Genomic DNA, 20,858 nt, shown 5'->3' with positions numbered 1-20,858 from the left:
CAAACAACGCACCCGAATATTTGTGGTTTGACGTCAAAGCTAATAAAAAAAAGAAATGTATTCATAGCATAGCATATAAAGCATATAAATGGTTTGTATCTACTTATTTAGTAAGTTAAAAATAAATGAGTAATACTCGTTGATTTATACTTAAATAGACATGTTTTAATTTTTTTTTTAGTTACTTATATCTTGCTTTCCCACTAAATTTTCTGGAAGTAATTGCAATGTACAGATTTTTCTTAATATTTTATTACAGTATACATTACTTACATAGTAACAATCAATGTAATTAACAATAACATTCGAATACATATTGGCACAGAACTAGCTACCTCTTCTTTTCCCGTGGGTGTCGTAAGAGGGAACTCAATGGTTGAGGAATTGGTAGCGGCGGTCCTTTTAAAACATCACCAAAGCTTAATTTCGGTTGCTAACCCACCTGTAAAGCGAGGCAACTACTGGCAAAACCCCTCCTTATGGGGGAGGCCTATGTTCAACAGTGGACAGTTAACGATGATATGATGATATAATAATGATGATGATGATGATGACAAAACACAAAGATTTGGTAATGAAATTGTACTTAATTCAAATTTATTTTGTAAACGTAGTTAAATGACGTCGTGGTGACAATTATTGTTACATTGAGATATATTTCAGTGTTTCATTCTACATAGCAACTATGATGCGTGTCAATTTACATACATTATAATGACAGAGGTAAGTAGCTAGGTAACTACAGAATAGAGATATGTACAGATAAAAGACCCATTTTGTTTTGAATATTTACTTCATGTTTCTTTATTTACATCCATTTAGAGTACTGTTCAGTTTTAAAACTGTTTAACTTTATTTTTAAAGCGCCTTTTAGTAGAATAAGGTTTCAGTTTATCTGATTTTCAAAACTGAAAATTATACTTCATACTCAATTATACTCAATTCTGAAACATATACTTACAGAGTAGTCCCACAGAAATTTCATCAAAATTAGTTCAGTAGAAATCAAATTAACTAGCTTTGGTTTGATTTTATCAATAGATTCATTTGTACTTTGTCTAGGTGGTAGGTCAATCAGCCCTTTGTGATAGATTCCATCGTAACGGATTCCACGATGGTTTCCAGGGAGAACTATGTGGAGATTGTATTGTGAGCAATAGGGTTGTTAGATCCCATTACTAACAATTCCTTTTCTCCGTTCGCATTTTAATTCTATGAATGTATGAGTTGTTTATGATTGAAATGAGTCGACACTTGTGTATCTCGGCCACGGTATCCAATGTGTAATTTACATTTAACTATCTTGTATCATTGAAACGCCCATTAAGAAGCCATTTAGCTCCATCCTCCATCAACCATATCGTCAGTAATAAACAAACAAAAAAAAAATTGTAACTAAGTTGCGATTATAATAGAACTTTAAAAATTAAAATATTTGATTCTCCATTTACGACAGCTGAATATAGAAAGATCGATATTTTAGAATTTTTATACAGGTAGGTATCTACGTACGTACAGATGTTAACTATAATTTAAAGTTTGTAGGGTACAAGAACAAAACAACGTTTATATTCATAAACGTACGTGACGAGGCCACTTTAATTTCACGATCTCGTTCTTATGTATAATATAATCTGTTTTATTACTATGGATATTACAAATTTTAGTGGTTTATCTTATTCTTTGCCAAATGTGAAGGAAATTACACCACATTCTCGTTCACAAGTAAGTAAATAGTTTAACACTTATGTGCAGGTTTAATTATTCGATATACGGATTATTTGCTTAGATAATATTTATAGAAATCTTATCTTACTAACATAATATAATCGTCATTAGACGATGTCTGATACTTGAAAGATAGAATAAAAAGACTTAAATAATAATTTCTAGAAAATTTGTCTGTCTGTAAGTTTGTTCCAGCTTCACGCATAAACGATTGCACCAAATTAAATACGGTTTTCACAGTTGTGTCCCTAAAGGTCTAATATATATGTTATATCATATATGCGTCATTTAGAAGTGTTCTAAGAGTGCGAAGTAGTGAGCAAAAAGCTAACTTCAAATAAATCTATACCTATCTAATCTTCTCCCTCTATCTAGAAATATATCAATGACTTATAATGTGGCCGATTTTGTAAATAGGTACCTACGTGAAATATTTTTTTCGTCACATAAAAACTAATGGATGGATTTTATTAAAATGTACCAATAAATCAATGTCTGAATGAACATATATGTTAGGTAACGTTAGCGCGAAATGCTTTCTTGTGGGTTAATTTATGATCGAAATTTATGCGTACAAAATTTTGGGAACAGTTAATGAGGAATTTCTGTGCAAAATGTCATGTTTATAGTTTTCTATAAGGTAAATCTCGGAATCTATTGGATTATTCTTTAAAATATAGTCAGATATATAGGTATAATTACTTATTTCACATTCAAAATGTAAGTCTACATCTTACTACGTCTGTTTAGATATAATCCTGTACTTAATAATATATATTTATATTTATGGGTGTAAATTTTTTTTTCTTAATTTTAGAACAAAAACTCACGGATGTTTTCAGATCAAAATAAAGTTCGTGACGTAGAAGGTAATTAGGGTGGATTTTGTTTTTAAGCAATTTAAATCGAGAACCTTCTTTATTTTGTTTGTGTTTTTAAAAGACTAAAAAATGAGGTGGTTCTTAATTCAACTGTACTTCTTTTATGTTTACTACATTATAAGTCCGTCATTTATAAACAGATTTAGAAAATTCTTTTACTCATTTGAAAAGCTATACTTTTAGATTGGTCTTAGCAATTTATTAAGAATCGGTTTAGTAGTATTATCTTTAAATCAAAATACCGGTCACGGTAAAGCTAAGCAATGTAGTTTACGTTGTATCTGTATTGTGTAGGTATAAGCATGTTATAAAATTTTGTCACGACTTTAGTCCGTATTTTTCTGCTTGTTTTGTGTGTATGCTACCCGATACCGTCGCCAATAAATCTAAACTGATTTTGATGATACTTTTATTCAAAGAAAACCAATGTTTCATACATTGGGTTTCCTTTGTTGGTTACATATTATTTTAATCACAATTGAAGCCTCTGTTTTTTCAATTTATTATATTCTTTATTGCACTCAGAAACACAGCAATATTTACAACACAGGGGGCAAACGAGCATGCGGTTCACCTGATGGTAAGTGACTACCGTCGCCCATGATCACCCACAACAAATAAATAATTAAATAATTTAAAAAGGAATATATTATAAAAAAAAGATATCTTCCAGTCTACTCAACACGGTGGCATAGGAAATCTTGAGTGAACATCAGTAGTGTAAGAGAGTATTACAAACAAATATTAAATATTGTATATGTATTTTACTACATATATATTTATATTACAATCATCATCGTCTTCATCATAGCAACCGTTAACTGTCCACTGCTGAACATAAGCTTCCCTCTATTGGCGGGTTTTACTAGAAGTTGCCACGCTTGGCAAGCGGTTTGGCAACCGCAGCTAGGCTTTGGTGATATTTTAAGAGGGACGATGCTCGATCCTTAAGTTCCCTTGGTCACCTCTTACAACACCCACGGGAAAGAAAGGAGTAGCCTATTCTATACCGGGACCGCAAAACAGGCGGCTTACATTACAATATACAATGGTTTATGTATAAAAGGCTGACTGTAAGAAAGTAAGAATAAATACCGTAATGTATAGAGAAATAGCTTTTATACAACTTCGTTTATATGATAAGGGTACGTTGATTGATCACTATAGAAAGTATCTTTTGTCCTTTTTTATTTCAGCTACTACTACGTATACCAAATTTCATGTAGATTAGTGAAGCCATTAGGACACCAAGAAGTAACAGATAGACGAACACTTTTACATTTATAATATTAGAAAGGATGTAGAAGTGAATACATAAACGATGTGGTTACAGTCAAATTTCAAAATTCTTAAGATAATGTTTTTTTCCATTATGATGATTTTAACAATTTTTTGTTTATTTGTCAAATATTTTATTTTGCAGATCCATTGCAAACGGTCAAGATGGACCCCGCTGTATTAGACGCCCAGGTCACCGTCAATACGACCAAAGAAAAAATTGTTAAACAACATCTGAATCACAAATCAAAAGGCATAAAAACTGAGTACTATATTTATTGTATATTAGTGAATTTTTGGTTCAGAAACACCTAGTTTCCTTTCTTTGTTTTTTCACTAGCTGTTTCATGTAATTCTTCTCGAGTAAATAAGTATCTTTCTAAAGTATTTTTTGCGTTAAATTAGAATATAACCAAACCAAATCCATTCAGCTATTCATTCATTATTCATACAAACACCTTTACAAACTTTCATATTTAAGTACAATTTTAGTAGGATTTTGTGAACACTGTAGGTAGGTAGGGTTACGCTTTGATTTGATTATTTATTTCTCTCTTTTAATAAAATATTCATAATTATAAATATTACTTGTGCTAATATTATAGAAACCATAGCTTATTGTTTGTTTGTTACACCTAAAGTTTAAATAAATTAAAGCATTATGAAATTTGACAAACACCTAGGGCTTTAAGGACAGACAAGTATGAGGCCACTTTTTATCCAGGTGTAAAAATATAATGATAAATACAAGTACGAAACATTTCTATAAGGTTAGGCAGTTTTCTTTCTTAGTCAAAAATGGAAATACGCACCTAATCCAGTCTATATATTAGAAAATATAAATACCGAGCTGCCGTGCCAAAATGAATTAGGTAATAAATATAAATGCATAGGAATAATCTGCGTAGAAGTAACACTCATGTACTTTTCTTTGTGAGTGCACCGATGCCGTCAAAATGTACCCCACTTCCTCTCACTCAAACAGGGTTATCACTTTATATTCATTTAATAAATTACTTTGCAATACATAAAGAACAAAAAGCAATCCGTTATTATATATATTGAAAATATACAAAAAAAAAATCGTAAGAGGCGACTTTGATTAGGCAAACGTAGAACTAGGCTACCCCCACCAGTAAAAGTAACAACGATATATAAAATTTAAAAACTTATACACGACATGGATCAATTTGAGAAATATACAGTATCCACAACATATATGTTATAGCAAAATAAGTAGAATAAATAATAATTTATATTATTACTATAAAAAACGTTACATTTAATTCTGTGAAACACATTAATTTTTTACGGTTGTTAAGTAAAAAAAATTAGTATTTAAATTGGCTCGAGAGACAAACGTGGTATTATTTTCATATTGGTCACATGCCACTTCTACCATATCCTTATTCTTAAACAAATGTACTGACTGAAGTATCGATGGATTTATTAAATATATTTTATTTGTTCGAACTTGAATATAATTGTAGAATAGTTTTTATAAACAAATAAAAATGGTACCCGGTAGGCGGCGAAATAACCTACCGGCTTAGCTAGTTATGTATGTAATAAAACTCAAGGTTCCCACTAATTACAAATTTATTAATTATAATAACATGTTTTTAATAAAAAAAAAATAAAAGGAATATGAGAGCTTTTTTACAAATACGAATTATACCCAATATAATTAGATAGCTTATTTGAATTTTATTACCAACATCATGAACGTGACGACTAAATGAAAGTGATTTGTAAAGACCATCTTCGCAAAATATTTAATTAAGTATGAAATACGATTAAAATATATTAAATCATTCTACAAACACGTTTTTAATATTTTATTGATATCGTAGCTACCCGCCCCGGAGAATGAGTCGATATTTTTAATTTGTCTTCTTTCTCACTCACTGTCTCACTTTTATATACGGAGATATTAAATTAAATTATTCACTTTTTAATTTCATTTTTCAAACATTTTCTTTCCTATTAACTTTATCCTCATAATTATAAACACAAAAAAAAAAAGAATTAGCCAAATATAATAATACCGTACATGATGCGCGATGTGTTTGCATACATTCCATAACTGATTTTTATTTATACTGAACAGTATAAATAAAAATGAACTAAGCGCTAGTAATAACGTTTTATTTTCGTATTATTTATTTGTTTTATAAACCATAAACATACTTATTTTTATTTAGTGTATTATTGTTATTTATTTTATCTAAAAATAATTTTAATACTGTTTGTGAGGGTTTAAAGTTTTTTTTGTTCAATGTTTTTTTCAGATAGCTTTTATTCGCGACTCCATCCGCTGACCGGGATAAGTTGATTGGTCATGGCCCAAACCTATGTCTAAATCTTCGATTCCTGATTCTTTCAAATCCTGACGACTCCCTCACGTCCCAGGCGTGCTTGTCTGGTCCAGTCCAAAGTATTAGAAATCCCTACTTGTAAGACACATATATATATATATATATATATATATATATATATATATATATATATATATATATATATATATATATATATATATATATATATATATTAAATATATATATTATTATATATATATTTTCCTGCACTGGGTTAGCGGGAAAAGATCTCTATTAGAGGTAAGCTTACCTTTGCTAAAAAGTTAAACTAATCGCTGTATTTTAAGTGTTTACAGAATGTACTCCACTACCGCTGACTTTCGACAAAATGATGATGGTGCAAAAAACAGCTCTGTTTGATTTGACACAAAACCAGTTCGAACTCTTGATGAAATTCACTGAGATATTACGGCAACAGAGACGAAGCAGTCAAAAGAGTATGGTAAGAAAATACTATAGAATATCTTTAAGTATATATTTATTCTAAAACTCTATATAGTATATTTTATTATTACTGTAAAAAAGTCGTCTCGTTTCCATTTTATGAAAACGATTGTTAATAATATTAATTACGATAAATATTATATACTAGCTGCTTGCCCCAGTTTCACATGGTTATATCTACTAATAAATAAAAAGACATCAATCTTCCCTCTTATTGACTCACAGACTTTTTTATATAGACAGTTTTAAACCTATTTTTTTTCTTTTCTATACGATAACTCAAACATTTCCTTTCATATAAATCTTATCTACATAAAATTTACAAACACACCAAAAAAGAATTAGCCAAATACGTGCAGCCGTTCTGAAGTGATGCACTTAGATTCGACTTTTGATTTTTATTTATATAGATTACATTGATTGACCGTTATTGATTGATAAAAAGTAACATATGATAATGATAATGATAATTCTTTATTTAATAACAATTTCCACATAGTTACATCTACTAGCCACTGAACTAGGCTGAGCCTGTATCTCAGTGGTTAGTTAAAAACTTCCTTTGACTTAAGACGGTACAATCTAAAACATAAATACACTCATTTGCAATGTTCAATTTACTTTTGGTGCAACATTGTTAAATGTGGGTAGCATCATACTATTTAGTTACAATTACGATTACAGTTTACCCACCCAATGTGAAATATTATTTGCCGGTCATCTTAGGATCCACATAAAGTATTGACTTACGACAAATATTAATAAATTAATTTATATTATAACATAATATTATTTTAAACTGAGACTAAGTATTGTTAGACATAATATCAAATTTACAATGCGTTTCATTTAGAATAATTTATGAGTACATCTATGTTGTTTTTTTGTTATTTAAGCATTCTATGAGTAATGCAGATAAAATATTAATAATTACTATATATGTGCATATGCCTCTCTACATCGCAAATAGTATGTATATGCTAAAACTGACGATTGGTTGAGCCGTTAAAGCGTCAAGAGGTAAACAAACTCACTTTGACATTTATATTAGCACAGTAGTTCTTTATATTAGGATATTAGTAAAGATATTAGGATCTTTTAGAACATAAGAAAATATAAGTAATATAAGAGATGTCTAATTTGTTTTCTAGTCAATTTGCGTTATTTCTAACATTGTAACAAATATCGTTGTTACTAAATTATTTAGTTTAGAAATCAATCTATTGATTGTCGACTCGTTATTACAATGTATGAAGTTATATATACCGATTAAGAGAAATAACTAAATTTCTAGAAATAGGTACTTGCTTATGGTAACGAATGAGGAATATGTGCGTCACAGTGTATTCTGTGGCCTCCATATTCCTCTTTATGTCTATAGGTGACGGTTATCATTTTCTGTGGACCGAACTATTAGTTTGTCATTCTAAGTCTCATAAAAAATTGTTTTCATGACTTCTACATTAATACAAAGATAAAATAAATATACCAACGCGGAAACCAGTTAGGTAGGTATCTGGATCTTATATTCATTAAGTATTTATTTACATATAACTGGAAAACAGGAATTTAATGGACTTACCATATTTGTCGTTGCTGACAATTCTTTCAATTTATATAGATATCTACTTATATATACATCAGATATAGCCATAGTTTTCATTTATACTCAAAAAATAATATGTATCTACTACATACATACATACATATCTGTCACGCCTGTCTCCCATTAGGGTAAGCAGAAACAATGGAACGCCAAATGCTTCGATTCAAACAAACCTCTTTCGCTTCTTCCACATTCATAAATCTTTTCATACACGCTCGCCGGTTACAGGTACTTTTAATTTGGAAATACTTTTAAATTAAATGTATCTACTAATATACCTTAATTATAAATTTTATCTAAAATTGTTTTTAAATAATAAATACTTTGCATTTACTGAGTCCCTAACTTATGAAAATATTATTCAATTTTAAGTGAAACCTCAATACAGAAATTAAATATTAATTTTTAATCTTTGTGAATACATTAAACATTTTAAGTAACTTTGTAGTCTTTCTTATCCGTTGCTTTATATAATTCAGACATCTAATAAGGAAGTGAAGATAAAGATGCGAGCAAATGGATTTTATCTAATTTAAATTTACTTATTCTTGTATTAGTGTGGCATGTGACATTATGTATGGCAGTGTTTTATGGAATGGGTTTTATATTATAAATATGAAAGAGACTTTGTTTCTTTGTTACCTTATAGCTCTTCAATGGTTTTACCAAGTACTATGAAATTTAATTCACACGTACTACATGGCATGGTGAAGGATATAGACTATTTTTATCCCGGTTAATGGACATTTCCCGGTCACGCGAAAAAAGTAGCGAATAAAAGCTAATTACAAAATAATTTTACAAGTAAATGTTGGAGATGGATTCTAAATAAGTTATATATTATTAAAGATAGATTTTAAAAAACTGATGCTATAGAATGTACTTGCCGACTCAATAATCGAATATGGCATAAGCATTTATGGCTGAATATTCAAAACTTATCTTAAACGTATTTTCAATTTACAAACCCGAATATTAAAAAAACTGTATCACCTAGTATAAAAAAAATTAAAGATAATGATGTTGAATTATTCAAATAAAGTACTTTCAATTCGTACTAAATATAGTATAGTATTATAAAATAGATTTTTTTTAATAAAAGTAAAACATTATCTCCAATAATATTCAAAGCCGGCAAAATACTATTAGAAAATTAGTAACAATTAGAGCATTCAATACTTATGGCGAAAGCACCACTCTGTATGTTGTTCCTCGTATTGTTAATAATTTAAATTCATGTTTCAAACAAAATATTACGCAGTCCAATGTAAAATATAACTTTAAAACATATTTTTAAGCAACCTGTAGTACATATCTCATTTTATTTCATATAATTAGGTATAAGCAATTATTTGCAACATAAGAATCTCCAAAATAGGTTCAGAATGCTAAAAATGACCTAAGGAGGACATGTACAGTTATCCAGGCAATGGGAGACTCGGCATATAGGCATATGCGAGCGTTCATTGATAGCTATTATCACACAGACGACGAGGAGGGAGGTGAACAACCAGAACAAAATGCATCAGTGGATACCAGCTACCCTAGAAATTATTATGCCTCTAATCAACCCACATCATCGGCATCTGCCACCAATTCACCGATAGTTACCAGTGGCACATCTCCGAGACAGGATGGATATGGGACAGTCCCCCCGCATCCCTATAGACAACAGCAATCCGCTGATGTAATCGCGGGACCTTCTGTTGAGCATGGCATGGAACCACGATATCGTGAACAACAGCAGAAGCCAAGTGAACACCTGCCTGAACACCTGGCTGGCGACACTAATACTCAATAACCTGTCTCAACTTAAGCTGCCCGCAACCAAGTATTAGCCACTTACAGCATCAGCTCGCAGGCCTCCTCATCGCTCTTATCGCCACCCCTGCTGCCACCATCTCCAATAACGATAGTAAACAGAATTCGAGTCAAACATAAACTATCAGCAGCTAATCTCAGGACAGAAGAGAGCACCACGGCCCAATAAACTGGCTCTGATACAGATGTTGTGGGTGCGGAGGATGCTGGAGAGACCCCCAGTCATACACAGGCCAAGATTGCCTATGGCAAACAGTGCATTTTGTGCGGACACTTCGACGCGGGTTATAACATAAACCGGCATTACAAACCGGCACTACCGGAAATACAAATGAGATAAGAAAAAGCCCGGAAAAATACTACCTGCGAGTAACATCGCAGCTGACAGGGAGGCCTGAAAAATGCACTGTAAACCACAACGAATTAGAAGGAATAAACTGGCAAAGGCTTGGCATGCCCCCCCCCCCCCCCCCCATCCCCATCTAACGAAGATTAAGATCAATCTGACCACCCAGACATAAACGCCGAAATGCCACTGCGCAAGAGGTACAGACGCACAAATAGCCTATTATTATTGTAAACCATAATATTGTAAACATATATAGGGAAAAAAAAAACAATATATTAGACTGTCAGCAATAAATAGACTATAAGGGGGAAATACGCAAATATATTAGGTATATGAACTACTATAAGATGGTAAAATTGGTAATTGTAATCTATGTATAATTATGAAATGTTAAATAATACAATAAGCATAAACATCACATATGTAACATAATGTAGAAACATAATAGATTGTAGAAATTTAGATACATATAACGGTACTATAAGAAAAATAATATAAGTTATAAGCTCTAATTACAAACAGTATCGCATAAAAAAAAGAAAAAAAGATTTAATTGAAAAATATCAACGCCATGCCACTTTGCACTTACACCACTCATACTTTAACACACCAAATAAATCAACAAAACACCCAAAACCACAACTTATATAATACTTAAACTTATCTCAAATCACAAATCACACACACATTCATAACCTAAATATACTAAAATCCAAAGCATGCACATCTCACTCATAAACCTAACCTTAAACATAACAACATCCAAACCAATCACATACATATACACCCAACCACCACAACACATAAACATTTTTCCAAATCCATTCACATTTCCTTCCCAAACCCCCACCCTTTATTTCCCAAAACCTACACCATAACCCACAAATAAAAACTTCCAAACCAATAACCATACTCAACCTCAATCCTAAACCCCAACCCGGCAGAAGCGAGCGTATCCCGATAGCGCAACCGCGACTGCCATTGGGTCCCATAAACAAAACACAAAAAAAAAAAACAGTAATTTGTATTCGAATGCATATAGAAAGTATTCCAGACAAACATCTGTGGTTTCTGGTATACCTATTTGTTACTTTGGTTTTATGATAAAAACAAATTAAAAAAAAAATTTCATTAGAATTCTCAAGATTGATTGGAAGAAAACCCTGGAAAGGATAAATCCGTCTATACACTTTGTAATTTTTCTTTTAAAAATAACCAATTTTTCTAATTTTAATGATTATTTAATTAAATATTTGTTTTTTTAATTTTAAATATTATTTATTTTAACCTGTTATTTCTCTTAGATATGAATGTACAATAAAACTTATAAAAATAAACAAATATCATTTAGCAGCAATAATGCGATAATTTATCGCAATAAATATTTACGATTTTACTGCGGTTTATAAGAGAATCACAATCCAGATTATTTTTTAAACATTTTTAAGGGTACACGAATTGAACCAAAGATTACATAAAAATATACACATAAATATTTTACTCGTCGGTGTGGTTTCTAAGAAAATCGGTTATGATGACGGTTATTTGTGATCCTGATCTTTTAAGGATTCTGTATTTTTCCTTTTGACGCACAGAAGCCTGAAAAATACATTCCATTTACAATTTACAGATATCTATTGAGGGAAAATTGAAATTATAAATCTTATCTATTTGTACAATTCATAGTAGTTAGGTACTTATATTTTTAACCAACCTCACAAAATAGGTGATACTTAATTCGACTGCACTTTTGTTGAGGATGTTCGCGGATTGTTAAAATAAAAACAAATTGTATAACGGCAATCGGCGTATATATTTTGTATAATATAATACACGCATCTTGTTTATGATTGATACAAGTAATAAGGATCAAATTTATAACATATTAAAACAATAGTCTGCTGTGACGGACCGTTCGGGAAGAGGGGAAGTGAGAAAAATAAATTTGAATTCCGATTGATTTGAATCTGTATGTCAAATAATTAAATATTGGTCCACAATAAAACCGACTTCAATTGCCAGTTATTTTGATTTAAAAACTAAACTTACTGAACCGATATTGATAAAATTTGTATGAGGTCTGTAAGCATATCCTTTCAGATTAAAAAATATTTTTTCAAATTGGTTTACAACAAACGGATTTATAACATAACAAACATTTATTTATTTTATTTAACATAACAAAACAGTAAAAAATATCATTGAATCTCCTTATTTTTTAAGTCAGTTAAAAATAAGTGCTTAATTTCAATAGCCATCTAATCTTCAAATTGTAAATGGAATGTATTTTTCAGGCTTCTGTGCGTGTTACGTGCATAAATCTATTTAGTTTTTTTTTAACATCTTTTTCTCAAACTTGCTTGGAAATATGAGCATTATTTTGACAATCTTCTTAGAGATAAATCAAAATTGCCGTACTGGCCAGATACATGCGGGCAGCGGCCGGCAAAGTTGTATGAAAATCCATATCTGTCGTGTTTTGCGGCCAGATAAATTACTATGTAAACTCATATCTGTCCTGTAATTTAAACACAGAATGACCTTTTACTTTAAAACATGGCTACCAAGGAGGTAACTAATAAAAGGTTTTATTTAAATTTCGAACTGGTTTGCAAATAGAAAAGTGTTTATTGAAAAAAAAAAACAAAGGAACATTATGGCGCGTAAAAAAATATTATTGTTCGTTAGTCGTCATTGAACTTAAAAAATAAAATTGTTTTTTTTTTTTATTTCCGCGCATTGTTTGAAAAAAGTACTATACAAGCCTTGGCACAACTAGACATTGATGGACTCACGTATGTGTGCCTCGACTACGCCTCGGCCCACATTTAAACGTTCGTTCATCAATGCCTCAGTTGCTGGCCGCTGCAGTAATGTACTATTTTATATCTATTACCACATAACTCCATCATTTACAAATCAATTCGGAATTCAACACAATTCGGAAACAAAGACATGCAACTACAGCTGCTGCACGACAAATACACAATTTGGGCCAAGGCGTAATGTCTATATGCAAAGTCTGCTTCTGGTTTCTTTCCCATAGATAAATATATATAAATAAAATTTCATAACAAAATACTTGTTATTATTTACGCCATAAACCCATTAAATGAAAACCTCATTCGTCTATAGGGATTTATAGGTGGTCAAAAGAATTCCCGTAGGCTTCTAGCTGTTTTGATATCTTCTATTTACTTTAAACTTTTAATTGATGCGAGCTACCAACTAGTCAACCTTGACTTATAAGCCGGAATTCAAATTTAGTCACTTTGTGTTTATATAAAGTTCCGATTAATTCTCCGATGATGAAAAACATTGTTATTATTATTTTATTACCCATTAACTGTCCACTGCAGAAAATAGGCCTCTCTAATAAGGAAGTTTTACTAATAGTTGTCACACTTGGCAGGCGGGTTGCCAAATGATTTCTCGCGTCTGTTTGAAAATGTTTGAGGTTGATCCACAAGTTTTTTTGGCCTGATTTGTGACAATGGATGAAACCTAGGTACACCACTATACCCCAGAGTCAAAACAGCAATCCAAACAGTGGAAAAAATCTGATGAACCGATTCCAAAAAAGCCAAAGCAATTTTGTCAGCTGGCAAGGTGATGGCGTCAGTTTTTTGGGATGCTAAGGGTGTCATCATGGTAGTCTACCTTGCAAAAGGTGAAACTATAAACTCGGCTTATTACTGCACCCTTTTACGTCGTTTGCGTGAAACAATCAAAGATTACTGGCCCGGATTACTCAGCAAGAAAGTGTTGTTCCATCAGGATAACGCACGCGTTCACACGTCTGTTGAATCTATGGCTCCAATTCGTGACTGTAGCTTTGAATTACTGCCCCATCCCGTCTATTTCCCTGATTTGGCACCTTCAGACTTTCATTTATTTCCAAACCTAACAAAACACCTTGGAGAGGTGCGGTGGGTGAGTTTTTTGAAGGCCTTACAGTAACTTTTTTTATGACTGGCATACAGGCGTTGGAAACCAGATGGAAGAAGTGCATTGAGTTAAGTGGAGATTACGTGGAAAAATAAAATTACTTTTGGGTATATATTTTATATTGTTTTCTTGCTGAGGCCGCGAACTTTTCAATCCATTCTCGTACCTAGGTACTTTGAATTCAAATATGATTAAGTAAAATATGGGCCACATTATACATACATAGTTACGTTCATTATAATTTTAACAATTGACAAAATCAAGTAAATCTTTTATTCCGTTAATATTTGAAAACGAATTATTTTCAAAAAGTGTTAAATTATAGATTAACCAGATTTAAAAACCACTTGAAAAAATAGATCTTGCATTGTTCTTTAATAATATGTAAATTTTAATGTTTTTTAGAAAAATGAATAATTATTTAGCTATAGTTATTACAGCTGTTTCCCAGAGAGTCATGAGTTGATAAATAACAAAAATGTTTATTTTATGAGTGAAAATGGAATGGTATTATATAGATAAACTTCCGCTATCGGCATACTCTGGCGAGACACTAATAATAGGTTAGTATAAAAGCAGGTCATTTAACTGATTGCGACGAATTCAAGAATTAACCACTATGGTTTTCAGGTGAATCCGTATGGTGATCCACCTTATAAGGTATAATGTTAGCAATAGGATTGTTAAATAAAAAAAATATTCTAGCCACACTAGCACAACACGTCTGGGATTAAAAATTTGCAACCCATACTTCTTCGGAGAAATATTCCTTTTCACTAGTCGAACTTTATAAGGATATTAATGTCTTTAATTTTACCCTGTATATAAGTATAATTTGCATTGTGGTCTTAACTGAACTTTTTGTGTAGGAATGTGCGTTTTGCAAGAATAACGGTGAGCCAGTGTTCTGGTATTCGATGCACAATTTGAAGGATGGCAGAGGGCGAGTCTGATGTCCGCTCTTACAAAACTATAGGTGCCCTCAGTGTGGTGTCACTGGACAGCTCGCTCATACCATCAAGTATTGTCCGGAAAATATTAAAACAGGTTAAACAAATATACATGTTATTGGTTAATTACAATTACGTTTATCGATCTAGTTATGTGTGTTGGAGATTGATGAAGCAAATATGTACATATAATGGATTATTTTAAGAACTCTTAAAATTATACTCCATGATTTTTTATTTTTTTTAATGTTATTGTGATAGAAGCTGAAATGGATCACACTCGGCATTATTTATTTATTTATTTACTCTTTATTGCATTATTTAAAGAATAATACAAAAATAAATCTATATTACACTTATGGAGTACAAATAGCGGTCTTATCGTTAAAGCAATCTCTTCGAGCCAACCTTTAAGTAGAGGAGAAAGAAAAAAGACGGTAGCTATTTAGCGCAAGAAATGTAACTAATAAAAAAAGAAAAACGCTATTGTTAATAAAACACATATTAATAATCTGCAGTATGTTGTTGTAACACTATTTTTAGTGGAACCTACAGTCTATAGGTAGCCCTCGTGAAACAAATTAGAACTGCACTTAAAATATAAATAAAACTATAATCACGTTAAATTCAACATTAGTAATTTGAGGACTAGAGATACGCCTACTAGTGCTACTCGGGGCGATTGACCGTGGTATTGCAGAGCAATGACAATTTAACACTGAGTCATGATCTTTAGTAATGAAAAAAGTATTTAGTAAAAAGATCATGAATTTATTTAAAGTAGTATCAGTTTACTTTGTAAGTATATTTAAGTATAAGTATAAGGTTTAAGTAAATTTTAGTTTATAGGTCATTTTTTCGTTTCCGATCAATACGAGCACTCGTAATAGAAATTTTGAATGTACTTAACCAGACTGGCTGAGCCAGTAATTTCGTTTAAAAATTAACTTTTGTATAACTGCAAATAATATATATGCTAGATAATAAATATTTTAAAACAGTATCTATTCTGATGAACCTTTGCTAATAAACACCTTATACCTTAGCTAGCTTGTTCGGTTGTTATATTTTAGCGACTAAGCGGTTTAGCAAATTGTCATGAAAAGTATCCACGAACTATTTGAGATGAAAAAAAGCATAGGACATTTTTTTCCTAGTCACGCAGACGAAATCGTGGATAAAAACTAGTAAGTGCATTACAATGTGAATACAGTAATTACCCTTAATAAACATTTAGGTAAATATTAAAATTTCGCATATTGTTAAGACTATAGCTGATGATGTATACTATAGTGACATATTTTTATATAATAAACTATATTAAATACATAATTTTATGTGTATACAAATGGAACGTGTTCCAACGTACACAATATGGAGTAAATTGGACCGATTTTGTGATACTCAAACAAAAAACATGCCCAACAACCAAAATAACCAATCTGAAATTAGAACTGTGGCATGCGTAAGCTGAATTGATGATATATATACCTACCTCATACCAAATACACACGTCTACGCTTCTTTTTATGAAGTAAATGATTTTGTTGTTCATTAATCCAGAGGAGAGGTCTAAACAACGTTACCAACTCAATACACACAGTCTTTGAAAATATATTACTTTCTTGCTTTTATTTAGAATAATTTACTTAATATGATTTCTCTCGACTGAGTAATCCATCAATTTAGATACTTGAAATTCTTAATATAGATTTTATATAAATAGATACGCATATACCTACTAAGAAATAATTTATTTATGATGAGAAAGATAATAGATTCTGCGCGGGCGAAAACACAGTCAGCAGTGTTTCAGGATTTCTAAAAAAATATTTCATAATTATGACATTGAAGTTAGAGATACGTGTGGATATTTGCAGATTAGAATACCATTTTTAAAGTTGGAAATCCGAAATTTTGTATTTTGTCCTTGTATATAAATATAATAATATATAATATGTTTCTTCATTTTTGAATAATGAGTTTCTACATTGAATTTCAATACGAGATCAATGATTAATAATTATAAATTGTTGACGGGTCATTAGTACGTATCATTTGGTATTTACATGAAAATGAGTAATTAAATTAAATTTAATATCAATATCAAAACAGTAACTAGGTTAAAAATATACCTAATAATAAATGTTGTCAACTATTATGATAAGACCGAATTTGTAATGGATATTAATTGCTGTTAGAGATAAAACTGTCAATTTATATATAAACCTAAGTAAACACGTACCTATATACATATTTATAAACATTTTATTTTTACAAAACGCCCAGGGATGTGAATTCTATCAGTATTTATTTTCATCAATGTTTAATTAAACAGAAAAAATGAAAAATAAACAAATATACTTTTTTATACTACTATGGTGGCAAACAAGCATGTTTGATGGCTAATGGGGTTACCGTAGTCTATAAAGACTTGTATTACGAGAGAAACATTAATATGCCCATTTTGAAGGACCCCATGTTGTAGTCTCTAGGAAAAACCTTGACAAGAAGATCATTTTACAACCTGAATGTTAGTAGGAGGAAGGTCCTCTGAAACCAGACTATGTGTGAGCATTCTGTTTTTTGGCTATGATGATGGAGTCCCTGCCAAGCGGTGTGATGGCGAAAGATAGCCTTAGACATCATGTAAAAAGTTCTTCAGAACACAATCCGCTATATAAGCATTAGAAGATAGAAACAAAACATAGCTTTAAATTAAAGGGCTCCATACCACCTTTTGGTCTAGGAACGTTGACGTTTCTCATAGCACATCTCTGAACCAACTCAAGAGGCCTGAGCTGGTATCCAGTAGCTCCCGCCTACAAGTGAGAAAAGTAATTTAACTTTAAGTATCATGATAATAGTAACTGCATATTTGTATAACTATAGACCATAATGCCATTAACAAATCTGTCAGGTGGACCTCGACTCGGTTCACTTTGGAAACCGCAAATTCCTAGTCAATTGGCTACGATAGGATAATTGACTTGACTTTATTTTCACTTATCGTCATTTATTGAAACCCGGTAAACGTATACTGAGCCTAGAAGGAAGGAGGGGAAGATTGTTAGCATCAAGTCAACCGCCACGCAATTCCCCCTGAAAACCATCATATCCCATCATTAAGATAGGCCAACTGATCTGATATTATCATCACCTACTAATAAAGTAAACCTCAAATATGTTGATGAGATACCAGTTGGGTTCATCACTGCGTTTCCGTTATTAAAAAAATTCTTTTAATGTTTAAGAAATTGTTTATGTAACGAGGTATAACGACCCTTGTCGAGTTAAAGTAGGCATGATTACGCCTGAAAACTATCATCGTCAATAATGATTGGAGTGGATTCAATATGATGGGGTGGTAAGTGAACATGACCTAACTTCACCTTTACCTATTATCCCCTTCTGTCTCAGCTCTTTTCATCTATTAAAAATAAATACCTCATTGTTTTCATAAAATACATACCTACCATGCGGGAATACCCTGTTAAGTCAACCTTTAAGCGGTTCTCTCTAGAAACCGTAGTGGTTAATTTCAGTTAATTATTAACGATGAGCCAAGAGACCTGACTTCATCCTCATCTGTCATTCTTCACTATACTTCAATAGTGCAGGTGGAGTTACCATTTCATTTTCATATTTAAAAAAGTCCATTGCTGGTATTCGTTCGTAATTCGTTCGCAATATTAGTATAATTGGTAACGTAAGCTTACGTGTAAGTTAGTTTACTGTCAGCTGTACGATCATACGTTGCGCGTTTTGAGGCAGGTCATGGATCGGAAATGAACAACGATTGTGTAACGGCCCCTGAACTTCTACACACAGACACGGTTAGCTATATAATAATATATAGCGAATTAACTGTATGTAAAACTTCGTTACTACTCAAAGCATAAGAATCAATTTGGATCTAAATTATTCGTTTACCACATTTGTATGGTGGCTGTCGACGAGTCGCTGGTACAAATTTTAAAATCCTATATCCAGTGGGAGTACGAATGAACTCATCTATAAAAATACACATCGTGTCTATTTTCACGATAAAATTCACGTCACCAATTACGGCGGTTCCGGGGACTTTTGACTTCTCTCTAAGACAGTAGGTATAGATAAGTTTTATGAAAATGTATATATGACTGGCAGAGTTTGAGCATTATAAAAAAAGAAAAAATATGCTGTCTAGACAAAATGCCTTCTAGATAAAAAAAAAAACTTAGCACAACTTTTTTTTTGTGTTTAGGTATTCCTTGGATTACTTTAGTGGAATAAAAAAAATGAAACCTGTTATATGTTACGCCTTATAGTGTAGTGCATGTGAGTAAAAAAATAATAATCTCCCACATTTTTAGATTGCCGTTTGTTATAATTAAAAAAAAAAAAAAACTATTTATAAACGTAACATTGATAGTCACAAAATTAGTCAACGTAGAAAAAACCGTGTCAATTACAAAGTGAAAGGACAGAATTCTGGGTTGTTCATCGCATATACAACAAACATCGTCAGATTGAGAACCTCCTTTTTGTAGCCAATATTATTTTTATTTCTGGGAAATACTTTATTATTATTATATTCAGTTACAAACAATTTACCAAGCGAATGAACCCGCGCGAACCAGTGAATAATAAAATTTGATTATGTAGTGGGGATCGTTCACATGGAAAAAGAGAAATTTTTGCATGTCTATTATAAATTTATCGATATTTTTAGGGTTCTTTACATTAAATTATTACGCTAATTATAATAAATAAAGTACCTAAATACATTAAGACAAAAAAATATATAAATTATGTAAATATAAAATTCTGGTAGGTATGTGCAACTTCGTATCGTTTAGTGTTTTTTTTTTTTTTTTTTTTTTTTATACAACTTAGAATGGCAAACAAGCTGACGGCCCACCTGATGGAAAGTGGTAACCGTCGCCTATAGACATGAGCAATACCATGGACATAACAGAGTATACTGTTTCGCCCATGATACCCCCCATGCGTTGCCATTCCTGAGGACTCAGGTGTTATTCCTCTGTACCCAGTAAATTCACGCCATATCCCACCCTTCAAACCGAAACACAGCCATGCAAACACAACTGCTTCACGGTTGAAACACGAGTGGGACAGAGGTACCCAAGCAATCGACTTTTGTACAAAGTCTCCTTAAGTGTATAATTATGTCACGGATGTTTTTCTCAGCAACTGATGTATTTATTTGTTATCCGTTGTGAGTGACTCGACCTGTTACACAGCATTTTTTAGTACTAAGCAAGGCTTGTACTAGACAAATGATAGAAAATATTTAAATATTTTTTTTAAACAAACAAACATATATATACAAACGTTTGTTCACGGGATATGAACCTGGAATTATCAGAAGGTAGAATCTTAAAGCGCTTCATTATTTTACTAATCATCCAAATGATAATGATAATAAAGGGTGTTTGGCATTTCACACCACATGCAGTTTTAAAGAATACA

General features: G+C 31.5%; 1 protein-coding gene across 1 annotated transcript; it reads left to right on the top strand.

The window, feature by feature from the left end:
- The first annotated feature begins 1,446 nt into the window (after positions 1–1,446).
- Positions 1,447–15,411, top strand: LOC116413133 (uncharacterized). Its single transcript, XM_052891755.1, has 5 exons — positions 1,447–1,725; positions 2,546–2,597; positions 4,033–4,140; positions 6,562–6,707; positions 15,303–15,411. The coding sequence occupies exons 1-5, from the start codon at positions 1,621–1,623 to the stop codon at positions 15,384–15,386; spliced, it is 495 nt and encodes a 164-aa protein (XP_052747715.1). The 5' UTR covers positions 1,447–1,620; the 3' UTR covers positions 15,387–15,411.
- Positions 15,412–20,858: the final 5,447 nt, after the last annotated feature.

This window comes from Galleria mellonella, unplaced genomic scaffold, assembly GCF_026898425.1.
Source record: "Galleria mellonella isolate WM207_F2 unplaced genomic scaffold, CSIRO_AGI_GalMel_v1 utg1432, whole genome shotgun sequence".
In the NCBI taxonomy this organism is placed as follows: Eukaryota; Metazoa; Arthropoda; class Insecta; order Lepidoptera; family Pyralidae; genus Galleria; species Galleria mellonella.
Note: the sequence above shows the minus strand (reverse complement) of the source record. Positions and strands in the feature narration are given on the sequence as shown.